This window comes from Danio rerio, chromosome 6 (assembly GCF_052040795.2).
Source record: "Danio rerio strain M-AB ecotype USA chromosome 6, GRCz13ab, whole genome shotgun sequence".
Classification (NCBI taxonomy): domain Eukaryota; kingdom Metazoa; phylum Chordata; class Actinopteri; order Cypriniformes; family Danionidae; genus Danio; species Danio rerio.
The window spans coordinates 20,564,813-20,590,000 of record NC_141026.1 but is presented as its reverse complement, the minus strand read 5'-3'; the positions used below and the strand labels follow the sequence as shown (position 1 = coordinate 20,590,000).

The following is a 25,188-nucleotide window of genomic DNA, read 5'->3' as shown; positions in this document are numbered from 1 at the left end:
TTACTGTGATGGTTGGGTTTAGTGTTAGGAGTTGAGTAGACGTTAATTAAAACAATCAATTTGTAATTTAATAAATAATATACATCAATTCAATCGTTAATGTAGCCGCAGCTGTATCCCTTCTAGAAACGAGGAGGCACCCTTTGCAGTCCGAAGCGGGGAATTATTCTCATCACTCAGGCAGTATCGCGCATTTATCCGCTTCACTGAAAGGATGTAAAGAGCCCTGGAGTATTTCTACAGTGCCCAGTGGTCATAATTTAACATATAGACTTGAATAGTTATCATTAATCGACGGTAGTTTACAGAAATGCGCGTTTTTTTATCCTCCTGTCGTGCAACACTGAATAGATTTGACCTGAATAGCCGTTACAGAGAGATGGACACGGAAAGGGGCCTAGAATAAACACTGTATGGATCTCTCATCCATGGCAAAATGTGAAAGCCGAGTCGTGGTTTGGATTCCTCAGCAATGAAAGGTAAGATTTCTGCTATAAGGATAATTCGAAGTCAAATATGAGGTAACGTTAGTGAGCATATACTCAAAGCTGAATTATTTTTAGACGGCGTTTATATCGTATATGTTCATATCATTGAAGTGAAACTCGATATTCCACCCAGCGTCATTCTTCAAACACAGAACAGTGCTGTGCTCGTGAATAACTGCATTGTGTGCTTTTGTTTTTGCCTATTAGCGTCTGTAAGAGGAGCTGCTTAGCTGCACTCAGCTCTTTTGCTTTTAGTTTACACTGTAATAGACTTTTTCGGTTATATATATAAATATATATATATATATATATATATATATATATATATATATATATATATATATATATATATACAGTTGAAGTCAGAATTATTAGCCCCCTTTTTATTTTGATTTTCCTTCTTTAAATATTTCCCAAATGATGTTTAACACAGCATTGACAGTTTTACAGTATGTCTGATATTTTTTCTTCTGGAGAAAGTCTTATTTGTTTTATTTCGGCTAGAATAAAAGTAGTTTTTAATTTTTAAAACAGCATTTTTGGGACAAAATTATTAGCCTCTTTAAGCTATTTTTTTTTTCGATAGTCTACAGAACAAACCATCATCATACAATAACTTGCCTAATTACCCTAACCTGCCTAGTTCACCTTATTAACCTAGTGAAGCATTTAAATGTCACTTTAAGCTGTATAGAAGTGTCTTGAAAAATATCAAGTAAAATATTATTTACTGTCATCATGACAAAGACAAAATAAATCTGTTATCAGAAATAAGTTTTTAAAATTATTATGATAAGAAATGTGCTGAAACAATCTTCCCTCCATTAAACAGAAATTGGGGAAAAATAAACAGGGACGCTAACAATACAGGGGGGCTAATAATTCTGACTTCAACTGTATGTATATATATATATATATATATATATATATATATATATATATATATATATATAAATAACCCAATCATCGCTTATTGCATTAGCAGTATTTATTCGTTTTACCATTGACGCTTGGTCTCAGATTAAGCCAACCATTTAATATGCGACCATATTGTTTAAAGTACGCTTATAAAATAATAATTTCAATATTAGCTTTTGTAAGTATGTATTTAATAAGATGTCATTTTAAAACGTTTGGTTCAGTGATCAAACTGAGTAACAAACATTGATTTTGCAATTGATTTCGTAGCTTTAATGTGTCAGGCCATTTGCTATTGATATTTTTCTCTGTTAAAGTTCATGTGATGATTGTATTTTTTACCCTACATGTCATACACTAAGTAGTACTGAAATATCTCAAATTATTTACGGTTAACTTTTTATAGGGCACTCATATACACTCATAAAACAGAGTTTTACTTGGGTATTATATGAAATTATTTTGTAATCAATGTCACGTTGCATGGTTCTTCACCGGATAAAGAGTTAAAAAGCTTTTATTTTTGTGGAAAAATCAGGAGAATTTAAGTCTAAACAAAAATGACAGAAATAATCTGAGCAACTTGTCATTTTTATTTCTGTAGAGCTTTTTACCATACAGTTTTTAATAAACAGTTATAAATTATACTTATGCATTAAATCAGTGATATTAAAAGGACAAATTTACTATAACTTAATACAGTTGAAGTCAGAATTATTACACCCCACCATGAATTATTAGACAGCTTGTTTATTTTTCCTAAATTTCTGTTTAACAGAGAGCAGATGTTGTCAACACATTTCTAATCATAACAGTGTTAATAACTCATCTCTAATAACTGATTTATTTTATCTTTGTCATGATGACAGTAAATAATATTAGATTAGATATACTTCAAGACACTTCTATACAGCTTAAAGTGATATTTAAAGGCTTCACTAGGGTAATTAGGGTAACTAGGCAGGTTAGGGTAATTAGGCAAGTCATTGTATCATGATGGTTTGTTCTGTAAATTATCTAGAAAAATTATAGCTTAAAGGGGCTTATAATATTGTCCCTAAAATGGTGTTTAAAAAATTCGAAACTGCTTTTATTCTAGCCAAAATGAAACTAATAAGACTTTCTCCAGAAGAAAAATATTATCAGACATACTGTGAAAATTTCCTTGCTCTGTTAAACATCATTTAAAATATATATATAAAAGAAATTCGAAGGGGACTAATAATTCTGACTTTAACTGTATATCTTATTACTGATGTTATACAAACTATACAGGCAAGCCAACATGAAGTTGCAAAGCATTATATAAGGCATGTAAATTTTTTATTTATTAATTTTTTTTTTTGCTGTAGAACACACATTATAAAGAAATAGTGCAAAAAGGGAGTGATATCAAAATACCAAATACAGTGTGCATTTTACGTAGAAAATTTTTCAATCTGATATCTAAGGCATATTTAAAAAGCTTTTATTTTTGTGGAAAAATCAGGAGAATTTAAGTCTAAACAAAAATGACAGAAATAATCTGAGCAACTTGTCATCTTTATTTCTGTAGAGCTTGTCACCATACAGGTTTTTTAATAAACCGTAATAAATTATACTTATGCATTAAGACAGTGATAATAAAAGGACAAATTTACTATAACTTAATACAGTATGGGATATTTTGATATTTGATTGAATTAATTTGTAATAACTCACAGTTTGTCATCTGAAACGTACAAAAAGTATACTCTAGAACAGGTGTGTCCTGAAGGGCCGGTGTCCTGCATAATTTACTTCCAACCCCAGTTAACCTTATCAAGCTCTTTCCAGGTATACTAGAAACTTCCTGGCAGGTGTGTTAAAGGACGTTGGAGCTAAACTGTGCAGGACACCGGCCCTCCATGACCGAGTTTGGACATCCCTGCTCTCCTGCTCTAGAAGAAAAATTCTGATAAAATAAAAAATAAAATAAAATGATTAATTTAGCTAGGTACAAGACTAGAATTACACTTAATGTTCAAATTGTAGAAACAGTCCCTCTAAGGAGTCAGTGTTTTTTCTATTAGTTTCCTATGTATAAGAGCTGATATCAACAGAACAGGGTCTTAACATGATTCCAGGTCTTGTAAAAAGAGTTGAGAGATCCTGCAAGTAAACATCTCAACTTCTTATGTTTTATGCAGCTAAACGTTTATGATAAAAACATGATAAAATCACTCAGTTGTTTAACAGTCACAGCACTTAGCGAGAGAGACTTTGTGGTTAAAACGAGATGCTGTGCTGTGTTCAGCTGCTGCTTGCCTGTCAATTGCAAACCTCAGACCGCTTAAACCGGAAGATGCTGACTGACTTCGAAAACAGTTTCAAACTATATCAAACTAGTTATGCTTTTGTTGGAAATATTATTCTTGCAATGTCCAAATTAGATGTAGATTACATTGAAATGTCACAATTAAACATTCATCTCAATACTACTAATTAAAGTAAGATGTTTTTTTAATAATCTTACAAAACACAAAGAAATGAATTACCAACAAGTAAACAAATAAATAAAAGCATATAAAATAATATGAGGGTTGCAGCTGGAAGGGCATCCGCTGCGTAAAACATATACGGGAATAGTTGGCGGTTCGTTCCGCTGTGGCAACCCCTAATAAATAAGGGACTAAGCTAAAAGAAAAGTTAATGAATAAATAAATATATATATATATATATATATATATATATATATATATATATATATATATATATATATATATATACTGTATATATATATATATATATATATACTGTATATATATAGCTGTAATAATATTTACCTTTACCTGTTAACTTTTTACTATGTTCCGTAACAGACGTGAAGTATCAAAGTTCAAGTCACATTTCCACATGCTGACGTAAATGATTAGCATCTTTTAGACACAGTAATGTCCGAATTACCACAGCAGTGATCTACACTTGTAATGAATCGGGTGAACCATTCGTAAAAGGAGTCATTTACTTCCTTGGATGAATCAACATGTGAGTGCAACAAATTATGACAGATATAATCAAATAATACAGAGACATTCATCAAATTATCGTCTATGTTGCATTGTTTATGTTTTAGTTTAGGACATTGTTGATGAAAATGCATTTAATACAATATATATATATATATATTTAAAGAGCTGAAGTCAGAATTATTAGCCCCCTTTTTATTTTCTTCCCCAATTTCTGTTTGATGGAAAGCAGATTTCTTCTAAACATAATAGTTTTAATAACTCATCTCTAATAACTGATTTATTTTCTCTTTGTCATGATGACAGTAAATAATATTAGACTAGATATTCTTCAAGACACTTCTATACAGCTTAAACAGACATTTAAATGCTCAACTAGGGTAATTAGGGTAACTAGGCAGGTTAGGGTAATTAGGCAAGTTATAGTATAATGATGGTTTGTTCTGTAGACTATCGAAAATATATATAGCTTAAGAGGCCTAATAATTTTGTCCTTAAAATGGTGTTTAAAAAATTAAAACTGCTTTTATTCCAGCTGAAATGAAACAAATAAGACTTTCTCCAGAAGAAAAAAATGTTATCAGACATACTGTGAAAATTTCCTGAATCTGTTCAACATTATTTGGAAAATATTTGAAAAAGAAAAAAAATTAAAAGGGGGGCAAATAATTCTAATGATTGCAGCATGAGGTGTTCAATCAGGTTTAGATCAGGACTCTGGGCTGCCACTTCATTATTTGAATGTTTAGCTGCTTTATAGGTTTCAGAGAAAAAAAAAATTATTGATGCATCTCAATTCTATCTCTTACCATTCAGAACTGACTCTCAATTGTTCAGAAGGGGTTCTGTATTTAAATTAGCTCATGTATGTATGCTGTCAAATTCACTTCATTTGGATAAAGATGGACAAACTTAAGAATTTTAAGCACTGCACTTCTCGATTTTGCTTTGAAGACATATCTTTGATAAAAGATTATAAACAAACAAACAAAAGTAATACTGTCTTTTGGATTAAGAACGGATTCGTCTTTATAGCTCTTTGTAATCTGTCATTTCAAAGCTACGTTCAGAGCTTGTCGTCCTAAATATAACAGACATTGTTAATAAAATAAGGCAAGGCAAGGCAAGGCAAGTTTATTTATATAGCACATTTCATACACAGTGGCAATACAAAGTGCTTTACATAAACAGGAATAAAAAAAGACATGTTTAGGACATAAAATGCAGACAATAAAAATGATTAAAAACAGATAAAAATAATTTAAAATGTGTTAAAATAGGTTATAAAAGAATGAAAAAGAAAACGAAAAACATGATAGTGCAATCTGTCGGACGCAGCACAGTGCTCATACAGTAAAGGCACAGCTAAACAGATGTGTGTTCAGTCTTGATTTGAATGTGCCTAATGTTGGAGCACATCTGATCATTTCTGGAAGCTGATTCCAGCAGCGGGGGGCGCAGTGGCTGAAGGCAGATTCACCCTGCTTTGACTGAACTCTTGTAATTTCTAGTTAATATGATCCTAAAGATCTGAGTGATCTGTTGGGTTTGTATTCAGTGAGCATATCTGTAATGTATTGAGGTCCTAGGCCATTTAGTGATTTACAGACCAGTAATAATACTTTAAAATCTATTCTGAATGTAACTGGCAGCCAGTGTAGAGACCTGAGGACAGGTGTGATGTGCTCTGATTTCCTGCTTCTGGTCAGAATCCTGGCTGCAGTATTAAATAAATAATTTTATAAATCCTATACAAATTTCAACAAAAAAAAAAGCATAAAAACTCCAATAAAAAGAAAACCAGCACAGAAACTCCAATAAAAAGAAAACCAGCATAGAAACTCCAATAAAAAGAAAACCAGCATAGAAACTCCAATAAAAAGAAAACCAGCACAGAAACTCCAATAAAAAGAAAAACCAGCACAGAAACTCCAATAAAAAGAAAAACCAGCACAGAAACTCCAATAAAAATAAAACCAGCATAGAAACTCCAATAAAAAGAAAACCAGCACAGAAACTCCAATAAAAAGAAAACCAGCATAGAAACTTCAATAAAAAGAAAACCAGCACAGAAATGTTGTGGAAAGTTGCGCTGGATCTCGACAAACATCTTCTAAGTTTCAAAAAAGAGGCTGAGGTCTTCAAAGTTGTCAAGTTGAAGCAGTTTATTGTTACAGTAGAGTTGGTCGATCGATCTCTCTCCTACAAATGTTCCAAAACCCACAGTTTATATACACGTTTTTCCTATAGTCATCATGAAACAGTGGTGTAGCATGAGCATCACGTTATTTCCAGGCTCCAATAGGATTCTAGCCTTTATATTGATGGCTGTATGTTTTTCTGTTTTTTCACATCTTAAAGGTCATATTTCAACACTTTTTAAATGATTCTCCCTATGCATGCTATTGCCATGCAGGTTGAGCAAAGTTGTTTTTAAGTTGTTTTTGTCATGGTCAATACATCAATACGTGTTGCATATGCTGTCTGAATGGTCTTACTTCACCGCTGTTTACTTCTGTGTGTTTTGCTCTGCATCACTTGAATGTATTTCTATATGTTTTAACAGTGTATTTTAATAGTGGCAGATTATACAGTGATTATATAGTGATTACATAATAAAAGTTCCTCTATAATTCTCCTAAAGAAACTCCAATAAAAAGAAAAACCAGCACAGAAACTCCAATAAAAAGAAAAACCAGCATAGAAACTCCAATAAAAAGAAAACCAGCATAGAAACTCCAATGAAAAAATGAGCATAGAAACTCTAATAAATCTGTATTTGCACAGCAGAATAAATATGGAAATAAATGTCTCTATAAACCCACTACAATATATTGACAATAACATATTTATTATTAACCACTCTCTTGTTTTACTCTTGCAGTTGGTGCATCCTGAACTGGACATCTTGCGTTGGAGATTTTATCCTTTCACTGGATCTAATTTAACACATTCGGCTACATCCACACCCCAAACAATGGTAAAAATGGTGGGGTATAGTGTCAGGATATGCAAAGCTCACTTCGGGAAGCGAGGAGGCCATTTGGGGATCATCCATTACCTCCTCATTATAGTCTTCTGTGGCTCCCTGCTTGCTTTCCTCTTCGTTGACGTCATTGAATTATGGGTGACTGCGCTGGGGATGAGCCGATTGGAAAGTCCTCAAGGGGTGGTTCTTCCACACAGTGTTCCTCCAACCCGATCTGAGGAGTTCTTGCTGATGCCTAGCATCCACGTGTGCGAACGTGCCAAACCCTACCTCATCACTTTAGTAGCAACTGCACCTCCTAATAGAAAGGCTCGCCAGGCAATCCGGGACACTTGGGGTGGGGAAGTGCACGTCAGAGGTCACCGGGTCATGACCCTCTTCGTTGTAGGTCAACCAACAGACCCGGTTATTGGAAAAGAACTAATCGAAGAGTCTTTAAAAGAGACGAGAGCGAACTTCTTGAGCTTTATTTAGGTCGTGTTCATATGCAGGTCGCACCCGATCGCAATCCCGCCAGCAGACACTTCATGTCGGAGACTGCATACGCTGGGATGGTCCTCCCGGATTACTGCAGTGGGACGGCGTATGTGCTTTCTCGCTCAGCTTTGCTAAAGCTGTCCCTAGCTGCGGTTGCCATAAATCTACCCAAACCTTTGCCCCCGGAGGATGTGTTTGTAGGGATTTGTGCTTACACCGCAGGAATCAATCCAACCCATTCTCCATTCTTCTCTGGAGGACCGGCCGTACCGTACAGCCGCTGCTGCTACCAGACGATGGTGTCCGTCCATCATACCACACCAGCTAATATGTTAAACTACTGAACGGACATGCACTCCTCCGGCCCGTGCTCATGGTTGGGTGTGCGGACGTCTTTAGGTGTCTGTAAAGTAAGAGCACTTCTTGGGACACTCTTGAGGAGGGATTAAGTGAGCCTAAAGTAAAGTGGAAGAAAAGCACACACACACAAAGAATATCCGCTTGCTAAGTCGTGACGTTTGAAATACTGTGTCCAGGTCCAACCTGCTAAAATATTCGTTTATGTCCCCTATTTTAGTCATATAACACATTAAAGTGAATTTTACAGCAATATTTTAACTATGTTCAAAAAATATAGGGGGGAGCGACACGGTGGCTCATCGATTAGTTAGCACTGGGGCCAAGAAAGTCGCTGGTTCGAGCCCGGGCTGGGTCAGTTGGCGTTGGATGCAGGGTTGTTGCGATAACATTTCAAGAGTTCACACTTAGATATTCTTTGACAAATGTTAGCAGGTTTGGCATGCTGTCCCGGGAGAGAACCCTGAGCTTGGAGATAGCTGAGCCCAGGGCTCCGTCAGGGGAGTACGAGATCAGGCGGTTCTTGAGAGCTCCCCTGTGGTAAAGGGGTGAATGGGGGGTTTCTTCGGAAAACGAAGATGAGGGAGTAGATCTAGCTAGGCTAGTTATAGTGAGTTAGGATTAATCTGATTTGCTAACTTATGAATGTAGATGGGTGACCAGCTGCAGTCAATCATATCACATGCTGCTTTCGAAATTAGTTTGTAAATTTTCTCTAATTTACATTACGATACTATACCAGCTGAAGTATCGTGATACCAAGTAGCATTGCGATACTCAAATCTATGAAATAAAGTTGAATATTCAGAAATACTATATTTTATATGTTATAATAGGCCTAGTTGAAGTTCATTTGGAATTCCCTTATTACTGAAAAAAGTGTTTGCACGTCACTTCACCTAAACTATTTTGTAGATAACTGACCAACAAAAAATACATTAAAATAAAGGTACAAATTACACCAAACGAAATTCGTTCTAAAAATCGTATTTTTCCAACAAAATTAGGCTATATGGCTAATTTTTTTAATGTTTTCTTCTTGCTATTTTGTTTTTTTATCTATATTTTGTCTTATCATGTATTCAAAATTTCACTTTGAGAGTCGTTCTTTTTAAGAGATTGTCGCGGTTGTTGTAGCTACTAAATCATATTAACAGGAACAGAAATGAACCGATGTACGTTCGAACTGAAACATCAGAAAACTTGCAATAGGCTACCATAAAAGGCGTGAATTCTACACAGTTTTGCGACCTTAAAGTGCTCCACAGACTATTAAAATAAAAATGATTTATTGTTGCACAAACGTGTGAACGTTTTAGTCACTTTTTCCACATGCAACATTGTGATTTGTAGATAGATCGCTAATGACGATACTACCATTTACAAACTACAGCAGCAATGCGAGTATTTTGGAGCCATAGTATCTCAATGCTACCATAGTATCGGTAAACGGTGCAAGCCAATTTGCATGTTCTCCCCGTGTTGTCGTGGGTTTCCTCCAGGTGCTCCGGTTTCCCCCACAGTCCAAACACATGCGCTATAGGGGAACTGATCAACTAAATTTGCCATAGTGTATGAGTGTGTATGGGTGTTTCCCAGTACTGGGAAGGACATCCACCGCTTAATACATATTCTGGATAAGTTGGCGGTTTATTCCGCTGTGGCGACCCCTGATGATTAAAGGGCCATGAAACCCCCTCGTTTCAGCAGGGTGTTTTCACACCTCTACTTTGGAAAAAGTCAGAAAAGTGGGCGTGTCCAGCTCTGTTTAGGGGGGAGTGTCGGAGGAAGAAAATATGCTTGGTGTGGGAGTGTCTATTTGGGCGCGCTGAATTTCAGAGTCAAAACACACAACCACAGCGGACAATGTGACTGTGTTTACATGGACATCTGTAGTCGAATTATTTGCCAGATTATTAAATGGGGGACTTTAACTGCAGTTTGGCTCTTTCATTCAGGGAATTCATTCATGTCCCTCCCGACAAACGTGATATTTGATTCAAGGAACTGCTCTAAGCGTGTATTTTTCATGCAATGTTTGTTACCGCACAGCGAATGAGAGAAAAAAAACTCTGCATTTCCTGGAAACTTAGATGCACACGGCAGGTAGTGTCAGAAAGCCGCGTGTGTTATTCCGGTCACAAAATCCAACACAAGGTTATAGTTTGGTTGTAACTGTTAGTGCTAACTTGTTTACACTCGTTGCAATAGTTTGTTTGATACGAATAAAATACGAACTGAATAAACAAAGAGCACTGGTCGCTCACTTACCAAATCTGTAGAGACAGGACAATCACCAGCAACTAGAGCCACGTCTTTATTAAGAGGAGACTAAAGCGAATCTGGATCTCAGAGTTTGCAGATGAGAACAGCTCTCAGGTAAATAATAATCCTCCTTGGACACGCAAGTTATTGTTGTCGCGCGTCGCGTACACTGTTAATCCACACGTGAGTCTGAGCTCTCACAGAGAGAAAATGAAAACTAAACTTAACTGCAGCAAACTATAAAAGCAACACTTCACGCTTGTTTTGCCAACACAACGTGGCGTCTCTGCCGTCTACACTCTGACAGTAATGAATGTTAACGAAGTTGCACAATAGAGCACGCTGATTGGTTTGAACCAAGCCTTACTCATGCATTAATGCAGCACACTGTAAGACGTAATAAGACACACTCTGGCACAGACGTCCAGTCTGCACGCTGGAATACACGCTATTATGTCATGACCGTGACGCAGCTTCAAAAAATCGTTTCAAACCGGAAGTACGAATTTGCTTGAAATAACGCAAAAACAACCAATTTACACTTTTTAGTGAAATATAGGTGTCCTAATAGTGTTTTTAGCAGTGTGGGACACATATACCACTGTCAACAGCTCAACACATGTGTTTTGGTGTTTCGTGACCCTTTAAGCTACCAAGCCAAAGCAAAATTAATGAATGAATAAAAAAATTAATCACTTTCTGGCCATCTAATATTAGGCATGTATATATATAAATATTTAGCGATCGTGATTTTCGAAGTATTACATCGATATGTAAACGTTTATTATTAACATTTGTTGAGCCTCCGCATACAATTTGATAGAGCTCTTGGATCCAGAAGCTGCTTTGCGTGACGGTTTCTTTGGTTTCGAACATACTATGCACTACTATGTTGGATGTAAGGATTAATTGATGAGCCATTGAGTTGTAGTATTTGTTAACTCGCTTTCTCTCCCTTTGACTTGGTCTTCGCTACTAAAGGGATGGTTCAACATGAAAATTCTGTCTTTTACTCACTCTCCAAACCTGGCACCGCTGACTTAGTATTTGTTTTTCATACTATTCCGTTCCCAGTGCTGGATTGCGGCTGGAAGGGCTGTGTAAAACAAATGCTAAATAAGTTGGCGGTTCATTCCGCTGTGGAAAAACCTGATAAATAAAGGGACTGGGCCAAAGGAAAATGAATGAATGAATAAAAAATTGATCACTTTCTGGCTATCTGATATTAGGCATGGATATATACACCGATTGTGATTTTCGAAAGTATTAAATCGCTTTGTAAACGTTTATTATTACCCTTTGTTGAGCCTCCACATACAATTTGATATAACGATTGGACCTGGTATTTGCATGACGTCACTCTTAACAAGCGGTTTCTTTGGTTTCGACATACTATGCACTACAATGTTGTATGTAAGGATTAACTGAGCCATTGAATCCTAATATTCGCTATATTTCTCTCCATTTGACTTGGTCAGTGTTACTAAATGGATGGTTCAACCAAAAGTGAAAATTCTGTCATTTACTCACTTTTTTATCTTGGTGCAAACCTGTATGAGTTTCTTCCTCCTGTTGAACACTAAAGAAGATGTTTTGAAGAAAGCTGAAAACTGTTGACTAAGGCCTAATCCCAATTCTATTGTTGTACCCCTTCCCCTTGGCCCTTTAAACAGAGTGTGAAGGGCTTTAAAATTTACCCCTAAGAATTGGAACAGCACTACAGCACCTGCACACGTCATCATGTGTCATCGCCATCTCTTATGAAATCAGACGATTGCATTTGCTGTAGTTATTCTAGTTGTGTTATTTCTTGGTGTTTATCTTCAGGAAATCACTGAAGGCCACGATATCATGTTATCATAACCATACAATGTGGCAATAAGCTCGTAACTGTACTGTGCATTTACACCGTGGCCGTATTCATCTATGTAAACACATGAAAACAACATTAACGTAATAGCAGACACTGTAAACAGCTCATTCCCAACCACTGGACTTTTCTGACAGAGTGTCATCTAGTGTCAGATGTAAAAGTATACTGTGGGACGACTATACAGGAGTTATTAGGGATTATAAATAGCGAAATTTAGCGGGGTTTTTTGATGATATATTTTTTTAAAGCATGATGGTAAAACACAAACATGGTTATTAATGTATTAAAACATGTGTTTGTTTGTTATTGAAATTCGTAATATTGACAAAAATACTAATTTGTGCATCTCCTGACTTCCGTGTGCAGTAGCTGGTGTATTCTGGGAAATTTTCTTACCCCTTTATTTCGAGTGTGGCCCTGAAAAATCTGTTTCAAGGGCTATCTAGCCCTTCCCCTTAGCCCTACGCCTTCAAGCTAAAGATAATTGGGTAAGAGGAACGACTAAGGGGTAGAATTGGGCTTGGACCTTAGTATTTGTTTTTCCTACTCTGGAAGTCAGTGGTTACATGCTTTCAGCTTTCTTCAAACTATCTTCTTTTGTAAGTAAATCGAGAGCACATTCCCATTTTTTGGGTGAACTATCCCTTTCAAATGTAGACTTTGTATTATTTTTCTTATAATGCAATGGAGTGGTCTTCCTCTGCTATCCACAGCTGCTAAATTCACTGTTTCGACTTTATTTGTCAGGTTTTTGTCCTCAAACTGCTCCTGCGTGTAGGTTTAGTAAGCCTTCAGTTGTGTTTTGATCTGCATTTCTCACTGTGAAATAACTCGAATCATTCAGCGTAGTGATACAGAGCTGTAATGCACTCAAAACCTGCTGGAACTATTTATCTGACCTGCACACCTTAGAATGCTCACCGGCCAATCAAAATCAAGCAGAATAAGTAAGGAGTAATCAATGGATTGGCTCTTTTTATGTCATTAAGTATGTTTAAAATGCACAACAAGCCATAACTACTGCTTATTCTATGGTCCAAGTTAAAATAATATAGACCTCCTTTCACATTTCTAGGTTTCTCAGCAGCGGTTGTCAATAGAAAGCATTTCAGTTTGCGCACATAAAAAAGAAAACCTCGACATTAAAAATCATGTGAGACTGAAAACTGCAGAATATTTATATATTTCTATAGTCAAATGCACTGACCTGCTCATACACTACATTAGAAATACCTCTTTCGAAGCAAATATGTAGCTCTAAAGCTGTATAAATGTACAAATGTTAGTTTATTAAACACTCAGTTATTTAAGAGAACTGTTGAAATGCGTCATTATCCTCTTTGTGAAATGGTCTATTGTTTGTTGGTGTATTATTTGTCAGAATGGCTAAAAATGAGTTGTTTTTGTCAGTTTCTACACGGTAGATCTGGCCATCTTTGAATCCATCAGTGTGTGATAAAGAAATATGTAATAGCTCATAGTAATGTGTGATAGCTGCATCCAGACTGCTGCTTCCCTCCTGTGCTTTCATTCACTGCGTTCAACCAAAGACTAGTCCAGGGGTCACCAACCCTGTTCCTGGAGAGCTACCTTCCTGCACAATTCAGTCCCAACCCTGATCAAACACACATGAGCCAATTAATAGTACCTAAAGCAGCACTTGATAATTACAAACAGGTGTGTTTGGTCAGGGTTACAACTGAAATGTGCAGGAAGGCAGCTCTTCAGGAACAGGGTTGGTGACCCCTGGACTGGACATTCGTGCTGCCCATTACATTACAAACCACAGGAGAGGGCACATTTTTAGGATAGCGCTGCTCATACTTTAGCCTCCACATCAAACTCCTGAAAGCAAAGAAGGTCAAGCTGGTTCAGGATTGGCCAGCCCAGTCACCAGAAATGAACATTATTGAGCATGTCTGGGGTAATATCATTGTTATGAAATTCAGGCTATCAGTGGAGTCTTAAAAAAGTCTTAAATCTTAAAAGCTAAATGTTAGGCCTGAAAATATAGTTCAACCAAAACAATCATTCTGTCCTCATTTCCTCAGCCTTCATCCGTTATAAACCAGTTTGACTTTCTTTCTTCGGGTTGAACAGAAATGAAGATGTTTGTAAGAATGTTCAAAACCTGTAAGAACACATTCAACACTTCTGAAGCAGAAATTGAGCAGATAAACTCGACACACTCTCCTCTGTTTTGTTCAACACAACTTTATTGAGTTCTACACGTTTCTCTGTCCCCATAACAGAATATGGCGGTTTTTCCCCCGCCGTGCAGCCTGGGCCTTGGAGGCAGGTCTGTTGTTGGGCCACATGTGCTGCTTGTGTATCGGGAACTTTCTGTTCAACTCCTCTTTCAAGCTGTCAACTGTCCATGTGGTCATCCTCCTCCTGTTCGCCACCCTCTCCTCCACCTCCTCCTTTCTTACGATGTCAGTTATTGTCTCTTTCTCCTCCATGCTCTTTTCCACCTCCTCACTTTCCTGTCCTTTCACCTCCTCCTCCACCCTGCGGTTTCTCCTCGGCCTCCTTCTCCTCTTTGTCTTCTTCTTCACTTTGTCTTTCTCCATGTCCTCCACTTCCGCTTTTTCAATGGGTTTTAATTCCTCATTTTCCTCCACCACACTTTCCTTCTCCTCCTCCCTCAATTTCATTCTCCAGAACTCCTCTGACAGCTGGCTGCTTATCTCCTCCTCCTTTCTTTTCTTGACCTCCTCCTCTGTCTTCTCTTCCTTCGTGTTATCGTTCACTTTCTCAGTCATCACAACCTCCTCCTCCTCCGTCATCACCACCTCCTCCTCCTCCTGCTTCATCTCCTTCAGTTCCTCCTCCTCCACCATCCTCTTCTCATAGACCTCATAATCTGTTAGAGGACAGATGATTGCAGTTTGCACATACACACCGTCAGTTTCATGGTAAACTCCAGATTCACAGCATTACAGTCTGAAACATCTACTGTAGATGCCAAAAGCATCATTTACCATCTGAGGAAGGAAATCTGAACGGCTCATCACTGGGAGAGAAGCAGAACCATCTCAAGGCCGCTCTGGTGAACGAAGCAACCTTGCTCTTCTTTTTCTTCTTCTTCCTCTCTTTCACTTTCACCTCCTTCTCCTTCTCCACCTCCTCCTTTTCCTCCTGCTTCATCTCCTTCAGTTCCTCTTCCTCCACCATCCTCTTCTCATAGACCTCATAATCTGTTAGAAGACAGATGATTGCAGTTTGCACATACACACCGTCAGTTTCATGTTAAACTCCAGATCAGGGCAGTAAATATACAGTTTATTCATAACATTACAGTCTGAAACATCTACTGTAGATGCCAAAAGCATCATTTACCATCAGAGGATGGGAATCTGAACGGCTCATCACTGGGAGAGAAGCAGAACCATCTCAAGGCCGCTCTGGTGAACAAAGCAACCTTGCTCTTCTTTTTCTTCTTTGTCTCTTTCACTTTCTTCTTCTTGTCGTCTGTTAAAAGATGAACAGTTGCACATCTTGACACACTTCTCCAGAGTAATTGAGGAAATTAAATGAACATTCACCAAAAACAAACACCCAAATATAAATAACTAAACCACTCATTTACCATGATTTAAACACACTTTAACCATGACATTTTACTTTTATTTTGTATTTTAGTATTATTTATTGTAATCAACTATAATAATATGTGATGTTGCTCTTACTCTCCATTTTGGCAGCCGATGTCTCGGGGTCAACGCCCAGTGGAAGATGCTCAATCATGACGTCAGTTTGGTTTTCAGACTTTCTGTCAAGAACTCGGGGTTTGTTTGGTAGCTGATCTGGATGATGATTTCGGTCTTGCACCGTGAATCACTCAAACGGGCCGATGTTTAATCGCTGAGAATCACTACAGGAGACTCGCAACGAAAGACACACCCGCTCAACGCCACTATCACAAACCAACAAGAGTTTCTCCTGTGCTGCAAGGCTTACAGTTCACTTTTGGAATGCGTTCTATTCTCAGAACACGCTTCACTATGGTAACCAGACCCTGCACTAACCAATGTTTTCTTTTAAAAACAAATGACTGAGGACATGTGCAAAGCACATAGACTACATAAAACTCTGCTAAATTAATTGATTAAAAGCCGTCATAAATACATAATTAGTTAGAAATTGATGCAACTGTAGACAAAGAAGCACAACAAATGTAATGGAGAGGGTTCTGCTAAACTCAAACCACAAAACTGACATATATTGATTGAAATAATATAAATTCATTTGAAGTATTCAGCTTCAATGTGATGCATCCAGCAAGACATAGGGGAGAGCGGGGCACAGAGTAATACTTTTTGGTGTTGGCCAAATAATGAACGAATAGAATATAACCCCTAATAATAATCCCTACTGGGCTTAGACCAACCATTTGTTTTTTTACCAACAACACACAAGCCTCTCCTACAAATGAGCACTGCTTTTTATTTTTATAAATTTATTTTTTATTCTACATAGCACAATGTTTATTTATTTATTTATCTATGGAATAAACACATTTTGATTTATTTGCATTATTATCCATCATTTTGCAATGCATTTATTTGCATTATTAGCAATAAGAAATTATATTAAATAAAAAAACTATATTAAAAAAAACTTTTTTCATTTGAAAAGTTCCCAACAATACACTCAGAATTTAGCAATGATTGTGTTGGTTTAATTGGTGTCCAACAGTGTGTGGCTTATTTGTAACACCCTGTTACAACTAACCCCGCTGTGTCGCGTTTTCCTCTAAACTGGCTACGTAGCTTTTTTAAATCTTTCAAAATGGTTCCATCTTTTAGCCCACAATATTTAATATTCAATATGAGCGATATTTAAAAATCAGTGAAAGTATGAGCGTAAAATCTTGAAAAATATTGCTGTAAACACCGTCTTCACTCTCAGAAATAAAGGTGCAGGAGCTGTCATTGGGGCAGTATCTTTTCAAAAGGTGCATATTTGTACCTGAAGGGTCCACAGTGGTACCTCAAATGTACTTTTTAGTAACATTAGGGTACGAATATGCACTGTGGACTATGTGGGTACAAATGTGTATCTTTTAAAAAGATAAATAAAATTGCTGCTTCACACCTTTTTATTGGTCATTTTTTGCTTAAAGAATAAAGACTTTGGGATGGAGAACACGTGCACACACACACACACACACACACACACACTAAAGGAAGCACAGAAATGACATCAGGATATTTTATTATAAAACAGTCGTGTCCTGTAATCTGCCAGTGTGTGCGGCAGATGAGCAACACTGTTCTCGATGTACATCAGACATCTTCACTTCTTAAAGCGATCCAGCGCTGATTTCTTCTCCAGCTCTTTCCTCTCGTCGCTCCTCTCCTTCTGCTCTTTCTGTCGTTTCATCTTCTCTTCAACAGTCTGTCGGATTTCATCCTGCAGAATCACAATAGAGGAGAAATCATGACAACTCAAAAATATAAATAAGAGATTTTTTGGTTCTTTGTCGAATATTTCCCGAATGATGTTGAACAGATTCAGGAAATTTTCACAGTATTTCCTATAATATTTGTTTCTTCTGGAGAAAGTCTTACTTGTTTTATTTCAGTTAGAATAAAAGCAGTTTTTAATTGTTTTAAACCCATTTTAAGGTCAATATTATTAGCCTCCTTCAGCAATATTAGTGTTGGATTGTCTCCAGAACAAACCACTGTTATACAATGACTTGCCTAATTACCCTAACTTTACCCTAATTACCCTAGTGAAGCCTTTACATGTCACTTTAAGCTGAATACTAGTGTCTTGAAGAATATCTAGTCTAATATTATTTACTATCATCATGACAGAAAGAAAATACATCAGTTATTAGAGATGAATTAGTAAAACTAATATGATTATAAATATGCTGAATAAAAAATACAGACATTTGGTAAAAAATATAAAATAATTCAAATGTAACTGGATCGCTCTCTTCAACTGTAAATTTAAAGGGTCACAAAACACCAGAACACATGTGTTGAGCTGTTGACAGTGGTATATGTGTCCCACACTGCTAAAAACACTATTAGGACACCTATATCTCACTAAAAAGTGTAAATTGGTTGTTTTTGCCTTATTTAGAGCAAATTCGTTTTTAAGGATTGAAACGAATTTTTAAAGCTGCGTCCCGGCCATGAGATCTAGACTGGATGTCTGTACCTGGGTGTCCCGTATTACGTCTCCGAGTGTGCTGCATTAATGCAAGAGTAAGGCTTGGTTCAAATCAATCAGCGCGCTCTATTGTGCACCTTCATTAATATTCATTACTGTCACAGTGTTTAGACGGCAGAGACGCCACGTTGTGTTGGCAAAACAAGCGTGAAGTGTTGCTTTTATAGTTTGCTGCAGTTCAGTTTCGTTTTCATTTTCTCTCTGTGAGAGCTCAGACTCACGTGTGGATTACAGTGTACGCAACATGACGCGCGACAACAATAACTTACGTGTCTAGTATCGAACTATTGCACTTATTGTAAACATGTTAGCTCCACAACCAAACTTTAACCTCGTGTAGGGTTTTTACCGTATTTAGTGACCGGAATAACACACGCGGCTTTCTGACGCTACCTGCTGAGTGCATCTAAGTTTTCAGGAAATGCTGAGGGTTTTTTTTCTCTCATTCGCCGTGCGGTATCAAACATTGCATGAAAAATACACGCTTACAGCAGTTCCTCGAATCAAATATCTCGTTTGTCGCGAGTGACACGACTGAATTCCCTGAATGAAAGAGCCAAACTGCAGTTAAAGTCCACCATTTAATAATTTGCCAAATAATTCGACTACAGATGTCCATGTAAACACAGTCACTTTCTCCCCGGTGTGTGTGTGTGTTTTGACTCTGAAAGTCAGCGCGCCCAAATAGACACTCCCACACCAAGCCTCTTTAGTTCATCCGACACTCCCCCCTAAACAGAGCTGGACACGCCCACTTTTCTGACTTTTCCCAAAGTAGAGGTGTGAAAACACCCTGCTGAAACGAGAGGGTTTCATGGCCCTTTAAATTATAGAGCGATTAAGAAATGTGAATGAGATTTCATAACTTGAATTTCTATATTAGTGCATTGATTTTTCCTTATTTTCTCATCCCAATGTTGAAAGGTATGTTAAATAAATAAAAAAATCAATTAAAGTATGCAATAAATACTAGAAAACATTCTAATACAGTTTTTAGAGTTCAAAGAGAAACAAGACTTGCTGTTAAAATTCCTCAAGTCTATGATATTCTAGGTTCTAGATATGATTTCTTTAGATTCTCATGATCTATATATAGTTCTTGATCTCCTGCAATGCTGTCAGACATTCTAGCCGTTGTCAAGAAGGCATAAGATGATCCCAAACACACCAGGATGACTTAATCTTAAGCTTATTAGAAGAATCAGAAACTAGCCTTTACCAAATACCACTAAAACAAACGGCAGAGCGACAGAGAGAGATGACATACCCTCTGATCTTCATGAGCGACTTTCCTCTTTCTCTTCTCTACAGCGCCTGCAGAATAAATATAAAATAATATAGACCTCCTTTCACATTTCTAGGTTTCTCAGCAGCGGTTGTCAATAGAAAGCATTTCAGTTTGCGCACATAAAAAAGAAAACCTCGACATTAAAAATCATGTGAGACTGAAAACTGCAGAATATTTATATATTTCTATAGTCAAATGCACTGACCTGCTCATACACTACATTAGGAATACCTCTTTCGAAGCAAATATGTAGCTCTAAAGCTGTATAAATGTACAAATGTTAGTTTATTAAACACTCAGTTATTTAAGAGAACTGTTGAAATGCGTCATTATCCTCTTTGTGAAATGGTCTGTTGTTTGTTGGTGTATTATTTGTCAGAATGGCTAAAAATGAGTTAGAATTCTTGTCAGTTTCTACACGTTAGATCTGGCCATCTTTGAATCCGTCAGTGTGTGATAAAGAAATATGTAATAGCTCATAGTAATGTGTGATAGCTGCATCCAGACTGCTGCTTCCCTCCTGTGCTTTCATTCACTGCGTTCAACCAAAGACTAGTCCAGGGGTCACCAACCCTGTTCCTGGAGAGCTACCTTCCTGCACAATTCAGTCCCAACCCTGATCAAACACACCTGAGCCAATTAATAGTACCTAAAGCAGCACTTGATGATTACAAACAGGTGTGTTTGGTCAGGGTTGCAACTGAAATGTGCAGGAAGGCAGCTCTTCAGGAACAGGGTTGGTGACCCCTGGACTGGACATTCGTGCTGCCCATTACATTACAAACCACAGGAGAGGGCACATTTTTAGGATAGCGCTGCTCATACTTTAGCCTCCACATCAAACTCCTGAAAGCAAAGAAGGTCAAGCTGGTTCAGGATTGGCCAGCCCAGTCACCAGACTTGAACATTATTGAGCATGTCTGGGGTAATATCATTGTTATGAAATTCAGGCTTTCAGTGGAGTCTTAAAAAAGTCTTAAATCTCAAAAGCTAAATGTTAGGCCTGAAAATATAGTTCAACCAAAACAATCATTCTGTCCTCATTTCCTCAGCCTTCAGCTGTTATAAACCAGTTTGACTTTCTTTCTTCGGGTTGAACAGAAATGAAGATGTTTGTAAGAATGTTCAAAACCTGTAAGAACACATTCAACACTTCTGAAGCAGAAATTGAGCAGATAAACTCGACACACTCTCCTCTGTTTTGTTCAACACAACTTTATTGAGTTCTACACGTTTCTCTGTCCCCATAACAGAATATGGCGGTTTTTCCCCCGCCGTGCAGCCTGGGCCTTGGAGGCAGGTCTGTTGTTGGGCCACATGTGCTGCTTGTGTATCGGGAACTTTCTGTTCAACTCCTCTTTCAAGCTGTCAACTGTCCATGTGGTCATCCTCCTCCTGTTCGCCACCCTCTCCTCCACCTCCTCCTTTCTTACGATGTCAGTTATTGTCTCTTTCTCCTCCATGCTCTTTTCCACCTCCTCACTTTCCTGTCCTTTCACCTCCTCCTCCACCCTGCGGTTTCTCCTCGGCCTCCTTCTCCTCTTTGTCTTCTTCTTCACTTTGTCTTTCTCCATGTCCTCCACTTCCGCTTTTTCAATGGGTTTTAATTCCTCATTTTCCTCCACCACACTTTCCTTCTCCTCCTCCCTCAATTTCATTCTCCAGAACTCCTCTGACAGCTGGCTGCTTATCTCCTCCTCCTTTCTTTTCTTGACCTCCTCCTCTGTCTTCTCTTCCTTCGTGTTATCGTTCACTTTCTCAGTCATCACAACCTCCTCCTCCTCCGTCATCACCACCTCCTCCTCCTCCGTCATCACCACCTCCTCCTCCTCCTGCTTCATCTCCTTCAGTTCCTCCTCCTCCACCATCCTCTTCTCATAGACCTCATAATCTGTTAGAGGACAGATGATTGCAGTTTGCACATACACACCGTCAGTTTCATGTTAAACTCCAGATTCACAGTATTACAGTCTGAAACATCTACTGTAGATGCCAAAAGCATCATTTACCATCTGAGGAAGGAAATCTGAACGGCTCATCACTGGGAGAGAAGCAGAACCATCTCAAGGCCGCTCTGGTGAACGAAGCAACCTTGCTCTTCTTTTTCTTCTTCTTCCTCTCTTTCACTTTCACCTCCTTCTCCTTCTCCACCTCCTCCTTTTCCTCCTGCTTCATCTCCTTCAGTTCCTCCTCCTCCACCATCCTCTTCTCAAAGACCTCATAATCTGTTAGAAGACAGATGATTGCAGTTTGCACATACACACCGTCAGTTTCATGTTAAACTCCAGATCAGGGCAGTAAATATACAGTTTATTCATAACATTACAGTCTGAAACATCTACTGTAGATGCCAAAAGCATCATTTACCATCAGAGGATGGGAATCTGAACGGCTCATCACTGGGAGAGAAGCAGAACCATCTCAAGGCCGCTCTGGTGAACAAAGCAACCTTGCTCTTCTTTTTCTTCTTTGTCTCTTTCACTTTCTTCTTCTTGTCGTCTGTTAAAAGATAAACAGTTGCACATCTTGACACACTTCTCCAGAGTAATTGAGGAAATTAAATGAACATTCACCAAAAACAAACACCCAAATATAAATAACTAAACCACTCATTTACCATGATTTAAACACACTTTAACCATGAAATTTTACTTTTATTTTGTATTTTAGTGTTATTTATTGTAATCAACTATAATAATATGTGATGTTGCTCTTACTCTCCATTTTGGCAGCCGATGTCTCGGGGTCAACGCCCAGTGGAAGATGCTCAATCATGACGTCAGTTTGGTTTTCAGACTTTCTGTCAAGAACTCGGGGTTTGTTTGGTAGCTGATCTGGATGATGATTTCGGTCTTGCACCGTGAATCACTCAAACGGGCCGATGTTTAATCGCTGAGAATCACTACAGGAGACTCGCAACGAAAGACACACCCGCTCAACGCCACTACCACAAACCAACAAGAGTTTCTCCTGTGCTGCAGGGCTTACAGTTCACTTTTGGAATGCGTTCTATTCTCAGAACACGCTTCACTATGGTAACCAGACCCTGCACTAACCAATGTTTTCTTTTAAAAACAAATGACTGAGGACATGTGCAAAGCACATAGAATACATAAAACTCTGCTAAATTAATTGATTAAAAGCCGTCATAAATACATAATTAGTTAGAAATTGATGCAACTGTAGACAAAGAAGCACAACAAATGTAATGGAGAGGGTTCTGCTAAACTCAAACCACAAAACTGACATATATTGATTGAAATAATATAAATTTATTTGAAGTATTCAGCTTCAATAATGTGATGCATCCAGCAAGACATAGGGGAGAGCGGGGCACAGAGTAATACTTTTTGGTGTTGGCCAAATAATGAACGAATAGAATATAACCCCTAATAATAATCCCTACTGGGGTTAGACCAACCATTTGTTTTTTTTACCAACAACACACAAGCCTCTCCTACAAATGAGCACTGCTTTTTATTTTTATAAATGTATTTTTTTATTCTGCATAGCACAGTAAGTTTATTTATTTATTTATCTATTGAATAAACACATTTTGGTTTATTTGCATTATTATCCATGATTTTGCAATGCATTTATTTGCATTATTAGCAATAAAAAAAATTATATTAAATAAAAAAATTATATTAAAAAAAACTTTTTTCATTTGAAAAGTTCCCAACAGTACACTCAGAATTTAGCAATGATTGTGTTGGTTTAATTGGTGTCCAACAGTGTGTGGCTTATTTGTAACACCCTTTTACAACTAACCCCGCTGTGTCGCGTTTTCCTCTAAACTGGCTACGTAGCTTTTTTACATCTTTCAAAATGGTTCCATCTTTTAGCCCACAATATTTAATATTCAATATGAGCGATATTTAAAAATCAATTAAAGTATGAGCGTAAAATCTTGAAAAATATTGCTGTAAACACCGTCTTCACTCTCAGAAATAAAGGTGCAGGAGCTGTCATTGGGGCAGTATCTTTTCAAAAGGTGCATATTTGTACCTGAAGGGTCTACAGTGGTACCTCAAATGTACTTTTTAGTAACATTAGGGTACGAATATGCACTGTGGACTATTTCAGGGCTAATAGTGGAAAAAAATCCTGAGCCTGAACTTTTTTTTCTTGCCCCTGAGGTGAGTAGGGGTGGGGGTACTATGTATGCAACGCACTTTTAACACATAACTTGTGGGCCCCTGGGCCCAAATATATTAACAGCCTATGTGTAACCCTGATCATCATTATTGTCAAGTGGCTCTTTTTAGACACATGCCAGTAATGTCAGTGACACATGCCAGTGTCAGTGATCTTGTGCCATGTGCCAGTAAGTGTCAGTATAAGCACGTTATAAGCACATTAATGTTATAAGTCTCTTTGCTTTAATATTTAAAAATCATTAGGCAAATGACACCTGTTATCTTACATGCATATATGTTATGAGTTTTCAACATGCATTTTATTATAACATTTTAAAGGATATTATTTAAAATACCTTAAAATGAAAATAAGTTAAATAATAAAATAAATGAATGAATTAAAAACATAGAGAAGTCCATATTGTAGGGAACAAAGGAACTGCCAGGATGCAATAATATACAGTACAACAGATAAGTGTAACCCCTCCCATACATAAGCATGCCACAATAAATTTGACTGACATGTACTGTCAAATGACTATATTACGTACGGAAGTATGACTACGAATACATAAAATAAATGCGTTTAAATTAAAACATCGTGGAGTAGCTCAGCAAATAAACTAACTTGCGACGCGTTAAATTAGGTTAAAAGTCGCGTAATGATTAAATATGGTTTTGCTCGTGTTAATTAATGTCATAAGCTTCGCCGGGTGTCGATGTCACTGCAGTGACATGCAGCGCGACACTCTGAGTGACACAGGTCACTACACATGCCACTAGCGAGTGACACATGACAGTGGAAAACCGGACGTGCCACCGGAAGTGTCACTACACTCAGTGGCATGTGCCAGTGTCATCTGTACGTCAAATGTCGTGTCACTCCATGTTAAAACTGCTACTGTGAATCCGCGTTCAAGCGCACACAATAAGCTAAAACTCGCCCCAAGCACCGGCAAAAGGCAAAAACAAATAACAATGAATGTGTCGAGGAAAGAGTAAGGACATATCTTAATTATTTATTAATAAACTTATTCTAGCTGAGTCAGTGTCGCAAAGATCCTGACTGGCAATCTCCTCTTGGACTCGCCTTTAGAAATTCATCTTTACGGATTACATGAAGGAGTTTTTTTTGTTTTCGACTTGTTTTATTTCGTTAAGTAATAATTTAAAGCTTTCTATAAATATATTTATTATGTCTGTGAGGCATATACA

The 25,188-nt window shown here is 37.5% G+C and overlaps 2 protein-coding genes and 1 pseudogene across 4 annotated transcripts; 1 reads left to right on the top strand and 2 right to left on the bottom strand.

Moving 5' to 3' along the window:
• The first annotated feature begins 4,278 nt into the window (after positions 1-4,278).
• LOC137490199 (beta-1,3-galactosyltransferase 9-like) lies at positions 4,279-8,448 on the top strand (annotated as a pseudogene). Its single transcript, XR_015493583.1, has 2 exons — positions 4,279-4,412; positions 7,278-8,448. The product of XR_015493583.1 is annotated as a beta-1,3-galactosyltransferase 9-like, transcript variant X1 (transcript).
• Positions 8,449-14,552: 6,104 nt separating this feature from the next.
• Positions 14,553-24,782, bottom strand: LOC798495 (uncharacterized). Its single transcript, XM_087257113.1, has 5 exons — positions 23,916-24,782; positions 16,047-17,401; positions 15,697-15,828; positions 15,339-15,554; positions 14,553-15,220 (listed from the first exon to the last, which is right to left on the bottom strand). The coding sequence occupies exons 2-5, from the start codon at positions 16,102-16,104 to the stop codon at positions 14,580-14,582; spliced, it is 1,047 nt and encodes a 348-aa protein (XP_087113239.1). The 5' UTR covers positions 16,105-17,401; positions 23,916-24,782; the 3' UTR covers positions 14,553-14,579.
• Positions 17,558-22,793, bottom strand: LOC103908713 (uncharacterized). Of its 2 annotated transcripts, XM_087257111.1 has the most exons (4): positions 22,552-22,793; positions 22,202-22,333; positions 21,844-22,059; positions 17,558-21,725 (listed from the first exon to the last, which is right to left on the bottom strand). In XM_087257111.1, the coding sequence occupies exons 1-4, from the start codon at positions 22,607-22,609 to the stop codon at positions 21,061-21,063; spliced, it is 1,071 nt and encodes a 356-aa protein (XP_087113237.1). In that variant the 5' UTR covers positions 22,610-22,793; the 3' UTR covers positions 17,558-21,060. The 2 variants fall into 2 exon arrangements, with proteins under 2 accessions (XP_087113237.1, XP_087113238.1); XM_087257112.1 differs by lacking the exon at positions 21,844-22,059.
• Positions 24,783-25,188: the final 406 nt, after the last annotated feature.

Coding starts and splice junctions, on each gene's coding strand:
- LOC798495 (XM_087257113.1), bottom strand. CDS start 16,104: ATGATTGAGCATCTTCCACTGGGCGTTGACCCCGAGACATCGGCTGCC. Junction 15,829..16,046: donor ATCGGCTGCCAAAATGGAGA/GTAAGAGCAACA, acceptor ATCTTTTAACAG/ACGACAAGAAGAAGAAAGTG. Junction 15,555..15,696: donor CAGATTCCCATCCTCTGATG/GTAAATGATGCT, acceptor GTCTTCTAACAG/ATTATGAGGTCTATGAGAAG.
- LOC103908713 (XM_087257111.1), bottom strand. CDS start 22,609: ATGATTGAGCATCTTCCACTGGGCGTTGACCCCGAGACATCGGCTGCC. Junction 22,060..22,201: donor CAGATTCCCATCCTCTGATG/GTAAATGATGCT, acceptor GTCTTCTAACAG/ATTATGAGGTCTTTGAGAAG. Junction 21,726..21,843: donor CAGATTTCCTTCCTCAGATG/GTAAATGATGCT, acceptor GTCCTCTAACAG/ATTATGAGGTCTATGAGAAG.